This window comes from Homalodisca vitripennis, chromosome 1 (genome assembly GCF_021130785.1).
Source record: "Homalodisca vitripennis isolate AUS2020 chromosome 1, UT_GWSS_2.1, whole genome shotgun sequence".
NCBI lineage: Eukaryota > Metazoa > Arthropoda > Insecta > Hemiptera > Cicadellidae > Homalodisca > Homalodisca vitripennis.
In genome coordinates this window covers 93,123,181-93,136,959 of record NC_060207.1, presented here as the reverse complement: position 1 = coordinate 93,136,959, position 13,779 = coordinate 93,123,181, and the positions used below count along the sequence as shown (strand labels likewise).

The 13,779-nt window shown below is 34.0% G+C and overlaps 1 protein-coding gene across 1 annotated transcript in view; it reads left to right on the top strand.

Moving 5' to 3' along the window:
* Nucleotides 1–11,748, top strand: part of LOC124366689 (DBIRD complex subunit ZNF326) — a 53,787-nt gene extending 42,039 nt beyond the window's left edge. The window contains exons 12-15 of the mRNA XM_046823289.1: nt 1,879–1,984; nt 2,206–2,346; nt 5,441–5,655; nt 11,051–11,748. Of these exons, the coding sequence (XP_046679245.1) occupies nt 1,879–1,984; nt 2,206–2,346; nt 5,441–5,655; nt 11,051–11,419 (831 nt within the window). The 3' untranslated portion in view covers nt 11,420–11,748. The remainder of the gene's footprint in view (nt 1–1,878; nt 1,985–2,205; nt 2,347–5,440; nt 5,656–11,050) is intronic.
* Nucleotides 11,749–13,779: the final 2,031 nt, after the last annotated feature.

Sequence of the window (13,779 nt, the reverse complement as noted above, 5' to 3'; positions counted from 1 at the left end):
GAGAGACCTAAAAGATCGATGCGTGAAGCGCTTGAACATACTGAGAGCTTTAAGCGGAACGAAATGGGGGGCTGATAGGACATGTATGCTCAGATTTTACAAAGCCACTATCCGTTCCTGTCTAGATTATGGATGTCAAGCATATGGGTCCGCAAGACCCAGTGCTCTCAAAATGCTTGACCCAGTCCATAATTCTGCTTTAAGACTGGCCACTGGAGCTTTTCGTTCTTCTCCTATTAACAGTCTTCTCGCAGAAACGGGAGAACCCCCTCTTTCGCATAGACGACAACAACTGTCCCTAAACTATGTTCACGCTCTTTCAGGAAAGCCAGACAACCCTGCATTTGAACCGGTCCTGCGAAACCCACTTCATAATTCTTTCCTAGCGAGACCAAATCATCCTTCACCCTTAGGCGTTAGGGCCAAATCCTACGCTTATGAAATAGGCCTGAAAGATTACGAGTTTAAAGTCGTTCATCAATGTGATATCCCACCCTGGAGCGTCTCAATGCCAAAAATTATTTTAAATCTTTCTATGTTTAAAAAAGTCTCCACTCCAGAAACAGTCTACCAACGATAATTCCGTCAAATACTAGGCAGCCTCGCACCTTGCGATGTTGTCTATACTGACGGGTCAAAGGAACGTTGTAGAACTGGATGTGCTTTCGTCACTGGGGTTAGACGATACGGATTTCGTCTCCCCAACGACTCTTCCATTTTCACGGCTGAATTAACAGCCATCAAAAAGGCCCTAAATATAACATTTCCTATGACTAAAAAATTGGCTATCTGCAGCGACTCCCTTAGTGGTTTACAAGCCATCAGCGACATGTTTTCTAAACACATTATCATCTGCAAAATATGGCACTCTTTGTCTTCCCTTCAGTCCGAAGGTGTTGCTGTCTTTCTTGTCTGGGTACCTGGTCACATTGGAGTATCCGGAAACGAGCTGGCAGATAGAAGAGCCAAAGAAGCATTGGAACTCCAGCCTTACACTGCACGGATTGTTTCTTCCGATATTATCCCGGTGGTGAAGGGCAAACTGAAAGCCAAATGGAATACCGAGTGGCAGGCAGTCGTTAACAACAAGTTATGACGTATTAAAGACTGCGTTGGACTCTGGGAGACAGCGAACCGCCCGAGTCGTCGTGAGGAGGTTGTGTTGTGTCGCCTGCGGCTACGCTTCTCACACATGGCTTCCTCATGAGTAGAGATGATCCCCCCGTCTGCGACACATGTGACACTGTCATTACTGTCAAACATGTGCTTGTTGACTGCCCTCGTTACTCGGTACATAGGCGCAACTCGAATCTGCCGGCTTCGTTGAACGATATTCTCTGTGATGACGAGACGGCAACTCAAAGACTACTATGTTTTCTAAATAAAACTTCGCTGATTAATAAAATATAGTATTGTGTTAAGTTTATTTATTCTGATTATCCATTGTTGTTAATATTTATTAATTTTATTATTTAATTTTTATTTATCATTACAGCTGCTAAATTAGCCCCTTTACAGCTACCTTGGTGGCAGTAAAATTTGTTAAGTTTTTATAGTTTATTTAATTAATGTTATGTACCTTGTCCTTATTTATGTTCTATTTATCCTTTTAGCCTTTATATGGGTTATGACCTCTCTACAGTCTTTCCCTTGTTACATTTATTGTTATCTAGTTTTAAGTATAAAATATTTACCCACCTACTTGTGATTCCAATTTCTTTTGTTATATACAATGCAATCTTTATTTACATACTTGACACCACCTAATACGAGCAGATGTCAATTCTTGCTTGAGGGCGATGATAACCACAGCGTTTTTTGCCCCTTATAAAAAAAAAACATAAATTAATAAGCAGTTGAAAATATTGAATTTTACAGAGGAAGCATTACTTTGACAAGAAGAATGCGGAGAAACAAGAGGGCAACGAGCTGGATATGGACAAATACATGATTCTGGATCAAGTGGGTTCTGGAGAGGAAGAAGGTAAAATGTTAATCTTGTAAAATCGCTGATTTACTTTTATTGTTTACTCAGCTATATAGTAAAACAGAATTTTAATGAATTTTACTTTAACTAGAAATTAATCTGTAGTTGGCACCTTGTAAAAAGTAGAAAACTTCAGGCTAAAATACTATAGTGATAGCTGTTATATTGATCAAGTTTTTCTACAGTTTTGTTACATTTAGTACATATTTATTTTGCAGAATCAGACTCTGAGACGTCTGGAAAAGATGAAAAGGAAAAAGAAGACAAAGAAGGTGAAGAAAATGCTGGCGAAGAGGGAGAGAAGGATGCTACTGAACAGAAACCTAAGAAGAAGAAAAAGAAGAAGGCAATCAATCTAGGTAAATTGTCTTAGGGGTGAAAAATCTTAACAGAAAATAATATTGTGGTATCTTGTAATAAATTGAGTTATTTTAAAAGAGTCATTGATACCTATACTGAATTTAAAAACTCTTGCTTAAAGTGGAAGTGAACTGAAGTAATTTCTTTGATGTAGGATCGGAATCTGCGAATTTAGCAATTTAGAGCTTATAATGCATTTGATATTGTAACTATTTTTCCGTATTAAAAAAGTAAAGTTTTAAAGAGTAAAATTTGTACAATATATAATTTTTCAAATTGAAATACTAGAGTTACTAGTACTACTATTATTTCTTTTTTTAGATTGTGTTTTGCTTAAATACCTAATATTACTTATTAAAATATTAACATAGGCTATATTACTTTACCTAATTTCCTAAGTAATGTGATAATCCGGGGTAATTAGTATATTTGAAAATAGAGTCATAACTTGACATCTTATAACTTATTGACCCTTAGAACTCAAGAGTCCATTACACATGGCGTAATAGATTTATCATAGAGCTCACTCATCCTACCATGGGGTCACATATAGTAAACAGCTGTGTTCAGAGTATACTTGATTTCCCACAACACTATTATGTTCATGTTCCACTACTCCGGTGCGGCAACAATATAGCAGGTGAAACTTCCTTACACCTGTATCATTTCAACAAGAAAATAGTCTTTTATATTGTGTCATCTGTCGATTGTGATTCACGGACGACAGCTGATCGGCATTACGCAGATTTCTGATCACTAAAAACGTTTTTTTTTTTGTTGTAATTTGTATAGCCACCTTACTACTACATAATACTTTGGAGAAATAACTTTACAGTAGTAAACTAAGTTTATGGCTTAATAGCAGATACAATCATCCAATGCGTGTTAGATTAAAATTGAGTTGCGAATATTTCTGTTCATCGCTCGCTTGCTAAGAAAATACTGTTTGGGGATATATTAGTCCAATGCTAAGAAAGGGTTTAGTGTTCAAAAAGTGCATTTAAATCTCAGTGATTGAATCAGAGTTTAGACACTGATGATTTTATCAGAGTCAGAGTAACATACTTGATTAGGGTATTGAAAACCTTATCTTGAAAAAATCCAGAAAACTACCATCCCATTACAATTGTACCTATGTTAAGTAAAATTATTGGATCTTTCATAGTACCACAACTTTATAAATATTTTGTAAATAACAATTTGCTCTACAATTATCAATTTGGTTTTAGACCTAGACATTCAACAACTGGAGCAGCAGAAGCAGTAGTAGATTTTGTTCCTAATGGTTTTGAAAATAAATTGCTAGTAGGATCAAGTATTATTGATTTAAATAAGGCGTTGGACACAGTCTCTCATGTCTTGTGAAAAAAGCTAAAATATTATGGAATTTCAAACAAAGAGTTACAACTATTGAAAAGTTATCTTTCAGGTAGAAGACAAATGGTTTGTTTAAAAAAACAAATATTCTCAATTTTTAAATGTTACGGCAGGGGTACCACAATTGTGTGGTACTAGGACTTTTGTGAATGATTTTGGTTATAATGCACCATATTTCTCTGTTCTCTATACAGATTATTTAACCATTAGTAACTCCTGTTTAGACATCTTAGATGTAAAATTTAAATTTGAAAGATAATTTGAACAAGGAAAACAACTGGTTTTTTGTTGATGACATGTAAATAATACCAAGACCGAAAAAATAATATTTACATTAAAAAACCAATTATTAGGTGTAGGCAATGACCTATTTAAATCTGTAAAACTGCTTTTCATCCACTTAGATAGCAAACTCTTAATACTATTGAAGAGTATATGAACTGTGATATGTTGGATTTGACAACTTAATATTGTTTGTTAATTCTTGATGATGCCTATTGTAACTTGTTTACTTAATGGAAAATAAAGTTCTTGTTTCTTTAGATTTAAGATTAAGACTATTTTCAGAGTGAGCGTTTGATGAATATATCCACAAGGTTTTTTTTACATATATGTGATAATGGCTTACTTTAATTAGTATATTCAAGTAAATAAAAAGCAAAAAACTGAAAATAAAATTCACATGCTGAGTTTTCCTTCATTATTTGGGAAGGGTTAGCAATATTTACTAGCTTTAAGGTTAGACATGTTGTGATAAGATCTATTTTATAAAAGTACCAAGTGATATGTAATTCAAGCAGTGGGTTTACTACTTAAATATAAATTAAAACTATTTTATTTGCATAACATGTTTTCAAGATTTTTTGTTACAAATTTGTTTTTAATTTTATTATCTCACCCCTACATAAGAATATTTATCTATGTATAATATCAGAATTTAGAATTGTTTCTATATTTGATGTTTTGTAGGATTTTTTTTTATGTGTTAATCTATACAATCTTTTGAAATAGTGTGGTTAATGTCATGAATTCTCAGAGTTACCCACCCCCTTCTCCCTCCAAAAGGATAAAAACTAGAGTCCTGATAAATGTTTGTTTGTTTATTGTTTGGTTGTATCCAACCCGTCTTATGTAATCGTAAAATCGTAGTCTCGTACCAAAAATTCATGCACCCCAGACCTCTGACCATAATGTTTGTCTGCAGTATGTCCCATGGTAGCGCTGTGTTGGTAATTGTTTCTTCTCTTTACTTTTATGAATTGGATACATATGTTGTCCAAACATCACAGAAAGGAAAATTATTAGGTGCACACAATATTATGTCGATACATTGAAAGACACAGACATAAATGAGCTTTAAAATAAGTGATAGAGGTAATCGTTACCAAATGCAGTTTCATGGCATTTCCTACAAATGCAGCTGGTGATTAGAAACCGTCACTGTGGCAGTCAGAATAAGTGTTAAATATAGTTGGTAATTTTCATCAAGGAAAACCGGGGAGAAAAAAACTTTAATTTAAAAGAGGTTTAGAATGGTCACCCTATAAATGTATATTTTTTATTAAATGGGTGGGTTTCAATATCAGAGGAGGTCCAAAATAACTGTTATCATTATCTTAAAATATGTTTATATTTATAAAAGTTAATTATTGTAAACGTGTAAAAATATATTTGCTTTTAAATATTTTTGAAATTTTTATATTTGTTATGTTTTAGGAAGTGAATACTGTAAGAAGATTGAAATTTACTTTTGTGATCTATGCAAGTCATTCTTGCCTCGTTTAGAGGATCAAGAGCAAGCTCTTGCTGTTCACTGTAGGGGAAGTAGCCATTTACGCCGGTATGTAAAGAAGAAAGATGACATGGCATTGAGAATACGTGCTGAGAGAATACATCGCTTAAGAGAGGAACAGAGAAAGGCATTAAAGAAGGTAAGTACAAATTATTCATGCATTTTAACTTCATGATCAGTATTAAACTTAAATGATTCCCTTCTCAGATCGCCGGTCCACAAGGGTGACCATGACTGTTCTTTTGATCAGTGATTTATGACCAAAGCTTGGCTTGACACCTCATGGCTCTTGATGTTTTGCTGTTGAACTCGTTCCCACTGTATTGCACAATTATACAATTCAATCTTTATCCAGTTGTGGTTGGAAAGTACTGCAATCTCTCGGCCAAATTATAATTGAAATTAATATTTCTCTATTTGCAGCATATGTTGTAGTAAACATACTTTTTAAACAGATCAACATATAACTTAAACCTTTTAGTACCAGAGATAAAATCAAATCCATGTTGAAAAGTGGTGAGTTATTTTTGTGTGGCTGCGAAAAGTGCAAGAGGGTTTTGGACAAAAACGCAAGGTTTTAGAAAAAAATTACAACAAATTTATTTTTTATCATAAAAAGCCACTTTTTACTTCTTTTTAAAGGAATATGAATTACTATGTTAAAAAAATTTATTTTGAAATTTCTATACTTTCATGATAAAGAAAACTTAAAAACAACCCAAAATCATGTGTAATAACGTAATATTGTACCATAAACAAAATTTTTATAAATAGTTAATTGCTAAAGATTATTTTTACTAAAACACAAGGTTTCAGAAAAACTAACTTAAAATTTATTTTGTATTATTAAAAGCTCCTTTTTAATTTATTTGAAAGTTAAATGAATTTTTCGTCACAAAATATATAAGATGTTTTGATAATTAAAAAAAGGTAAAATAACTAATATAAGACAGATTTATTTTTAAATTTTTTACTTTTATGATAAAGAGCATTTAAAAACCACCCTAAAATCATGTGTAATAACCTTTTATTGTACAATAAACACAATTATAAAAATTTATGCAAGCACTAGAGGGTTGTTTTGCTAAAAAAACACAAGGTTTTGGAAAATATTCAGTTAAAGTTTATTTTGCACCATAAAAAGTTTGTTTTAACCCTAGAACTGGCGGTCATTTCATCCTGTAGTGTCGGGCTGTTTTGGAGCTTCGCGCAAGGTTTTTTTAAAAAAAAATATTAAAAATATAAAATAAAAGCAATATAAATAAGAGTATATATTTTTTGTGTTCAGAATTAAACGTAGAATTGCACTATATTGTAAAATTAACCATCAAACATTTTCTAATAAACACTTTTTTTAATCAAATATAAAATTTACGAAAAATATTTCTTAAATTTGGGGGGGACCATACCTAGCAAATGAAGTTATAGTGAGAAATATTTATAAGTGAGATAGCCATTCTGTGTCAAATTTTATCTAGTTTCAGAAAAAACATAAACATTATACACATTTATGAAAGCATCATAAAGCTATAGAACAAAAAGCAGCGATGCGTATAAATTCTGAAAAGGGGGTGTACACGTAAGACTTTGGTAAAAACAAGTTTTGCTAATACATTTATCTATGAATACATGTTATTTTGCATATTTTATTACTTAGAATAAAATAGAATATACAGTAGTAATGAAATAATTACCATGAATTATTTTTTGAAAAGTAAAAAAGTTAAATTTTGCCATTATTCAAAAATTTTGCGAAAAATTTTCTTTCAGCAAAATATAAAATAGTTTCTAAAGCTTGTACTATATCAAAATTTATAAATTTATGGTTTATAAGTAATAGGAAATATTATGTAGTTACAAAACTATAAATTATAACTAAAGATATTGAAAAAATATAGAATAACCCAAACAGTTATTATATATAACCAAAGAAATTACAGGCAATATATATATTATTGTGAAAACTATCTATTTACCAAAAATAAATAGTTACTTCAGAGCTAAAAAGAGTGCTATAAATAACGTTTAGTAAGTGAAAACAATAACAAACTATGTGAAATGAATTTTAGCCAAGTCATTTTGCCATAGCCTACACAAAGCCGGTAATTTCTCAAACATATTTCAGTAAATAGAAATTGATTTATTCTAAAATATATATATTTTCACTACTACGACATCAAACAACACACTACACATTAAATACGACACTAAAACACGCGTAAAACTATTAAAACTTACAAATATCCACAGCTCGGCACGAAAGTGATACAGAACGGCAGCGGCAATATGGCGGTCACAACAAACGGCGTCGCGTTTTCTTTTACGTTCAAAATAACAAGCTTGCTACGTCATAACCATAATACAAAGAGGAATAAAACTCATCTGTTCCTTAGCATTTTTCTTCCCGAATCCAATGGTGCATGAATTATATCGATACGTTACCGGAGTATATTATAAAAAGTAATTATACGAGGGAATGTTTGATCGACAAAAATTTTTGACGGTTAACACCACAAAAGCGGCATTAACCGACATAATTATGTCGATTAACAGTTCTAGGGTTAATTCTTGTTGAAACTTCAATACTTTAATGAGAAAAAGACATTTAAAACAATGCAAAATCGTGAGTAATATAATACTAATTACTTAAACGGAACTCAAAACATAATTAACTTTATTCAGGCAATTTTCAACAAACTCTACAACACTGTCTTCATGGACACTCGGAAGTGAGTTTCATAACTTTTTTATGAATTTTAATATCTAATATAACTTAGAAACATTTTAAATTAATAAAAACGCACTATTATATAACGTTAAATGCTCAACTACTCGTCACAACACCGTGATCGCGATACAACTGAGAAAGAGTGTTTTAGTTGGTTATTTACGTCACCTAACATCATTAAAAAAGAAAAGAACAGTTCTATACAAACAGTTTAATATTCTATTAGTTTAAAAATATTGAGTTTTAGATTTTCAGTGATTTCTTTTCCCAAACGTCCAGTAAAATCTTATGTTGGCACTTTTCGGCGAACTTTTGACGTACGGTAAAAGGGGACGTTGGCATTCAAAGGTTTAAATTATGTATTACTTGATAGCCAGAAGTTTCTATAATAGTCCAAGCGTAGAAAGTCTATAATTGGATAATAGAAAATGGGTTAAAAACACGTTTACTACCAATTGTTACAGTAGCATTGTTTGGTGTGTGAAATAACATTAGACACTGCTCCACTCAGTAGTTAAAAGTGTTAACATTGTATAGTATAGCTATAGTTGTGTCCACATATAGGCTAACACTTTACTACCAATTGTTACAGTAGCAATGTTTGGTGTGTGAAATAACATTAGAGACTGCTCTGCTCAGTGGTTAACCCTTTAACACATTGACTGCTGAAAAAAATCATTAATATTTTTAGCTGTGCTGAAAATTTATTATAGTGTAATTACTTACCATAGACATATAGAAGCCTGAATATGAAGTTTTCAGCCTCTCAAGTGCTTTTGGCTTGGTGATTGTGACGACACCAGTGAGCGGTCGGATCCGGCCGCGCAGCACCCGCGCGAGACATGGCGCGCACGGCTTTGGCAGTTTTTTCCTTACACTGTTTGAAAACCTGTTTTATTTACACTTTTACTATAACTATCACTAAATATTTTATATACGCATTTATACACTATTTACAAGGCCTTCAAACACGTTCTGCTTTACTTTGGTGCATGGTATTTTTCGTAGCACCCAACTGGGCACAAGACTGGTTCGCCAGGGCACTGGGTACAAAAATATGTGGACTTCAAATTTTTTCTTCCTTCCTCAAGGCATACTCTACAGCGGACCCTGATATGACTAGCATCTCTTTTGTTGGTCTTTGATAGCACATGCGTTGGATATCTCGAGGGGCGGGCCGGAACTGCTTTCTGTTTTCACAAAGGAGGGCCCCTACCATTTTAAGGCAAAAGTCATACAAGCTAAGATTTTTGAATCCTCATTGGCAAAATTATGAAGTTTATACGCATTGACCATTAGCATCTGGATGAAGTGTATGAACACTTTCTTGTACCACCTCAATGACTTATGCTCCATTGGGTAATAAGACATGAGTTGGTCATTTCTGTCTACCCCTTTTATATTTGCATTGTACTGCAATGTTGGCAAGGGCTTTTCTCTCTGTACTTTGCCTTCTGTTGGTCGGTACTGCCATTGTATTTTCAAACTCTGTCGAGAGGTATGCAACAGCTCTTTGGTCCTTCTATTTTGCTACCATTACCCCTTCCGCATATACTGTGATTGTCTCTCCTTTCTTTAGTTTTGCATTCTTCACCTCCTCTGGTAAATATTTTCTATCAAGCCGCAATGTACCAGTGCAGTATGTTTTCTGAGACAGAAGTTCTGATGCCAGAGGAAAACTGTTATGGTAGTTATAATGGTAGGCATCCATCTTGGAATTAAAATAGTCTATCAGTAGTCTAACTTTATATAGTCTGTCGTCAGTACTCTTGGCATTGTCTGCAAAATGGAGGCACCTTAGAATAAGCAGAAACTGGTCACGGCTCATCTGCTCTCTTACCACACCAAAATTGAAAAATCGTCTCGTTTTCCAGTAGTCATTTATCCTATTTACACGTACAGTGCCCATGTGAAAAAGAATTCCGATAAATATCTTTAGTTTTTGCACAGTGAGATCTTTGCGCCAGTTGTTGATGCGGGATTTGGTCTAAAAAAATACTTCTCTGGCATATCTATTTGTTTCTTTCACAGAAGAATTGTATCAAACATTAAAAAAAACCAATCGATAGGTTTGTTGTTACCTGGTACAGGGACTTTGAGCCGATTTTCCTCCGTAAAGGGAAACTCACACTGACCTGCAGTGTTACGAGACCAAACTGGGTTATAGATTCTGGTTTCGTCCTCAGCATCTGAGATCGCTATTTTCACCTGCACTTGTTTCGTCAGTATCATTTCCAAAATCACTGTAGTCAGAATTATTATCAGTGTCAATATTTCTGGAAGTGGATGCCATTCTAACAAAATAACAACACTCAGTCAGGGCTCAAAATGCGAGAAAAATAGTTATACAATGTTGCACAACTTGGCCCGGCTCACCCTCCCCCTCCCTACAGCGCACTGAAAGTCCCGCTAAAACTCCATACAGACCTAACCTAATTGAAGTTTGTTCATTCACACTGTATCTGTTCACTAATAACTGTACAATAATCACAACACACTGTCAAAACATACACTAGGATTACACACACATTGATTCAATTAAAACATGTCCAACACGAAAACTGAAACTTGTTTGCAGTACTATAATGGCTACGTACCACGCTGACAAAAATTCACCGTCTCTGAGCAGAAGCTGAGCTCGCACTGGCTACAACAAACAGAGTAGTAGATTTCTAGTTATGGTGTGAAAGAATGAAAAGAAATCCTTTATTTTCCTATCTTATGAACATTAATTAAAATGAATGTAGTCAAAACAAAAAAAAATATTTTTTAGTAGAATATTGTTTATATGTTTGCTTTGTTACAGGAAGAGGAAAAAGAAGATGAGACAATGGTTGTAGATCCTCCAGAGGATGAATCGAAAACTGAGGAAGGTGAGAAAAAGTCACCAGGTAAAACTGGTGAGGGAGCAGTTCGTGAACCAGGGATGGATGACAAAACTTGGACAGAAGTAAGCAAAGAGCTCGGAGTCTTGTTGATGGAAGTTGAGGAACCAGGAAACAAGTCTTCCGATGATGAGGAGGATTCAAGAGCTGCAGGACGTCGATATGACAGATTCAAACATTCAGAGAAAGGGAAAACTGAAACTGTGGGTGAAAATGAAATGATAACAAAATCCGTTGAAGAAAAGAGCGCTAAGGCTGAGGTGGTTAATGGTGGCAAAGACTCCGCTTAAAAATATTATGCTGTAATTTTTTTATTAGGAATTTATTATCACAGAATATTGAAGTCGATTAATATAATATTCATTGCAACTATCGTTCTTAAAAATGTGTATTGCATTCCAAAAGATGAAAATTTATAGAGAATTTTATAGTGTTTATTTCTATTATTGACTTAAGTTGTGTATATGTAGTACATTTTACTTTAAGTGTTACTAGTACATTAAGTACAAATTAAACGTTTCTCTGGAAAGAATTATATAGAATGAAAAAACCACAAATGTTTGAAATTTTACTTAGTGGCCATTCTATTCTTGATGTGAAAATAAAAAAGTTAGAAATATGTTTTGTTTTATTATTACTCTTTTCCAAACTTAACATGTAAGAAAATATTGAAGGTGTTAGTTTAATACAAGAAGCATAGTTGGGTGCAGTGTAATAGCAGTCACCACAAAGATCGAATCATCAATGTTCGTGATAATCTAAAGTACTGAGACCAAAATGTTGAACTGAACTACGTTATAGGTATACCAAATTACAGTATAGTTCAGCTGTTTTTATATCTAAAAAAGTAATATTTTAATGATAAATCTTTGGTACTTGGGTATTATACAGAGGCCAATATGTTTAGAATAGTTTTTATTACCAGGACTTAAAAAATTACATTACTAGAAGGAATGTTCTTTAATATACTTACTATGAAAATTTATGTCATTATGATGATTGGTTTTTGTTTTCTGCCTCCACAAAGAAAGCGATGTCGGCAAGAATTGAGTTGAATGCATAATCACCAATCATGACACTCCCAATAGCCACTTATATTGTGCCAAATAGGACTGTATATCATGATGAGCAATACCTCGCTGTGTCTTATTTCTCTATTTAGCACCATTTCCATTTAACGTGTTGGGTACTTGCACCAGTTTCTGGATTCATGAAATAATACTTGTGGGTCACTGTGAAATGTACAAATCCTGCGTTCTTTAGATCCTCAGAATTATAAAACTTCCAAAAATTATAAATAATTGTTGTTCTGGGTTCAATATGATTTTTAACTTCACTGATCAATGTTTTTACATCACAGTTTGGAACTTGGTCTGCTTCGCTGCAAAAACCGTTGAACACCCATTGCTGGGGCAAACTCTCCTGAGATTACTTTTTTGGTTGAGTGAACAAACTCATCAATCTTGAAGATTTTACCTTCCCTGCCAATCCCACATTTCTTATTTTCTACAGCAGACGCACACACCTCCCTCAAATAATTGTTTTAATTGACAATAGTCTTGCCGGCCATGCCTAACTGTTTCTCACACCATTTCACCTATGTTCTTAGCCCAAAAATAAATAATATGTACTGTTGTGGTGCAGTACAATTTACTGTGTTCGAACTATACACTGACCCTTAGGCACACCTTTTTACAACATGATAAAAAATTAACTAGCAGAATGCCAAAACGGATATTCTTTTCCAAAGTACAGTAATTTGACAGCTTCTTGAATCAAGAACTGATTAATCATGAAACATTGTATTTTACGTTAAATGACTCGTGAAATTGTGAATGAAGATCAACATATGTTTATGAGCTACATATGACTCCGGTTGATATAAGGTTACCTCCACTAGTGTAGTGATAATCTTGGTTAGTTCCACTCCTGTGCGGTGGCAAGCCCCCCCCCCCCCAAACAAACGTCATGCATTGGACAATTAAAATCGACCAACCGATAGTTTGTGACTTCGGCGCTAAACTAGTGGTACGCTTGAAGCAGTAGTAACCGCGATACAAACAGGTTTTTTGTACTTAATCAGTCATCGAAGTGAGGTCTCCGGACGGAGTTGTCCAACTCTTATTCTTTACTGAAAATAGTGTTTTGGAAAGACGTGTGTTAGATAAATAGCACAGGCCTAAAATGTAGAGTATTATAAACAGGCTTCTGAGTTTGGTTCGTTGAATAATAAATATAATGTTTGACGGTTTGATAAGAGGTGCAGCCAGGGCTTTTGAGTACACCAGAATGTCAGTTAGATTTATAGTACAAAGCTTAATAAGGATACCTTTTGGAGAAAAAAGTAGTGGATTAGTTACTACAAGTAACATCGAGAAGGGTTCGTTAGCGTCCTGTTGCACTGCAATGACAGACTGAGATGAGGGTTGAGCTGCAGGAGAAACATTTAATGTCTAGAATCGGCGTCGGATAAGCGCCATTGTGTAGTACTGCCCTGCTGCTCACGTCTGCCATGTCTAGTATTGAGTGTTCTCCATATGTACAACACAAACATTAAACTTTGGGTCGCCACACGATCCAGCGCTCCTGCTGTCTTAGTCGATTGATAGTGGCTGAGCCGAGGTAAGTTTTTGTTGGTTGAGTGTTTTCA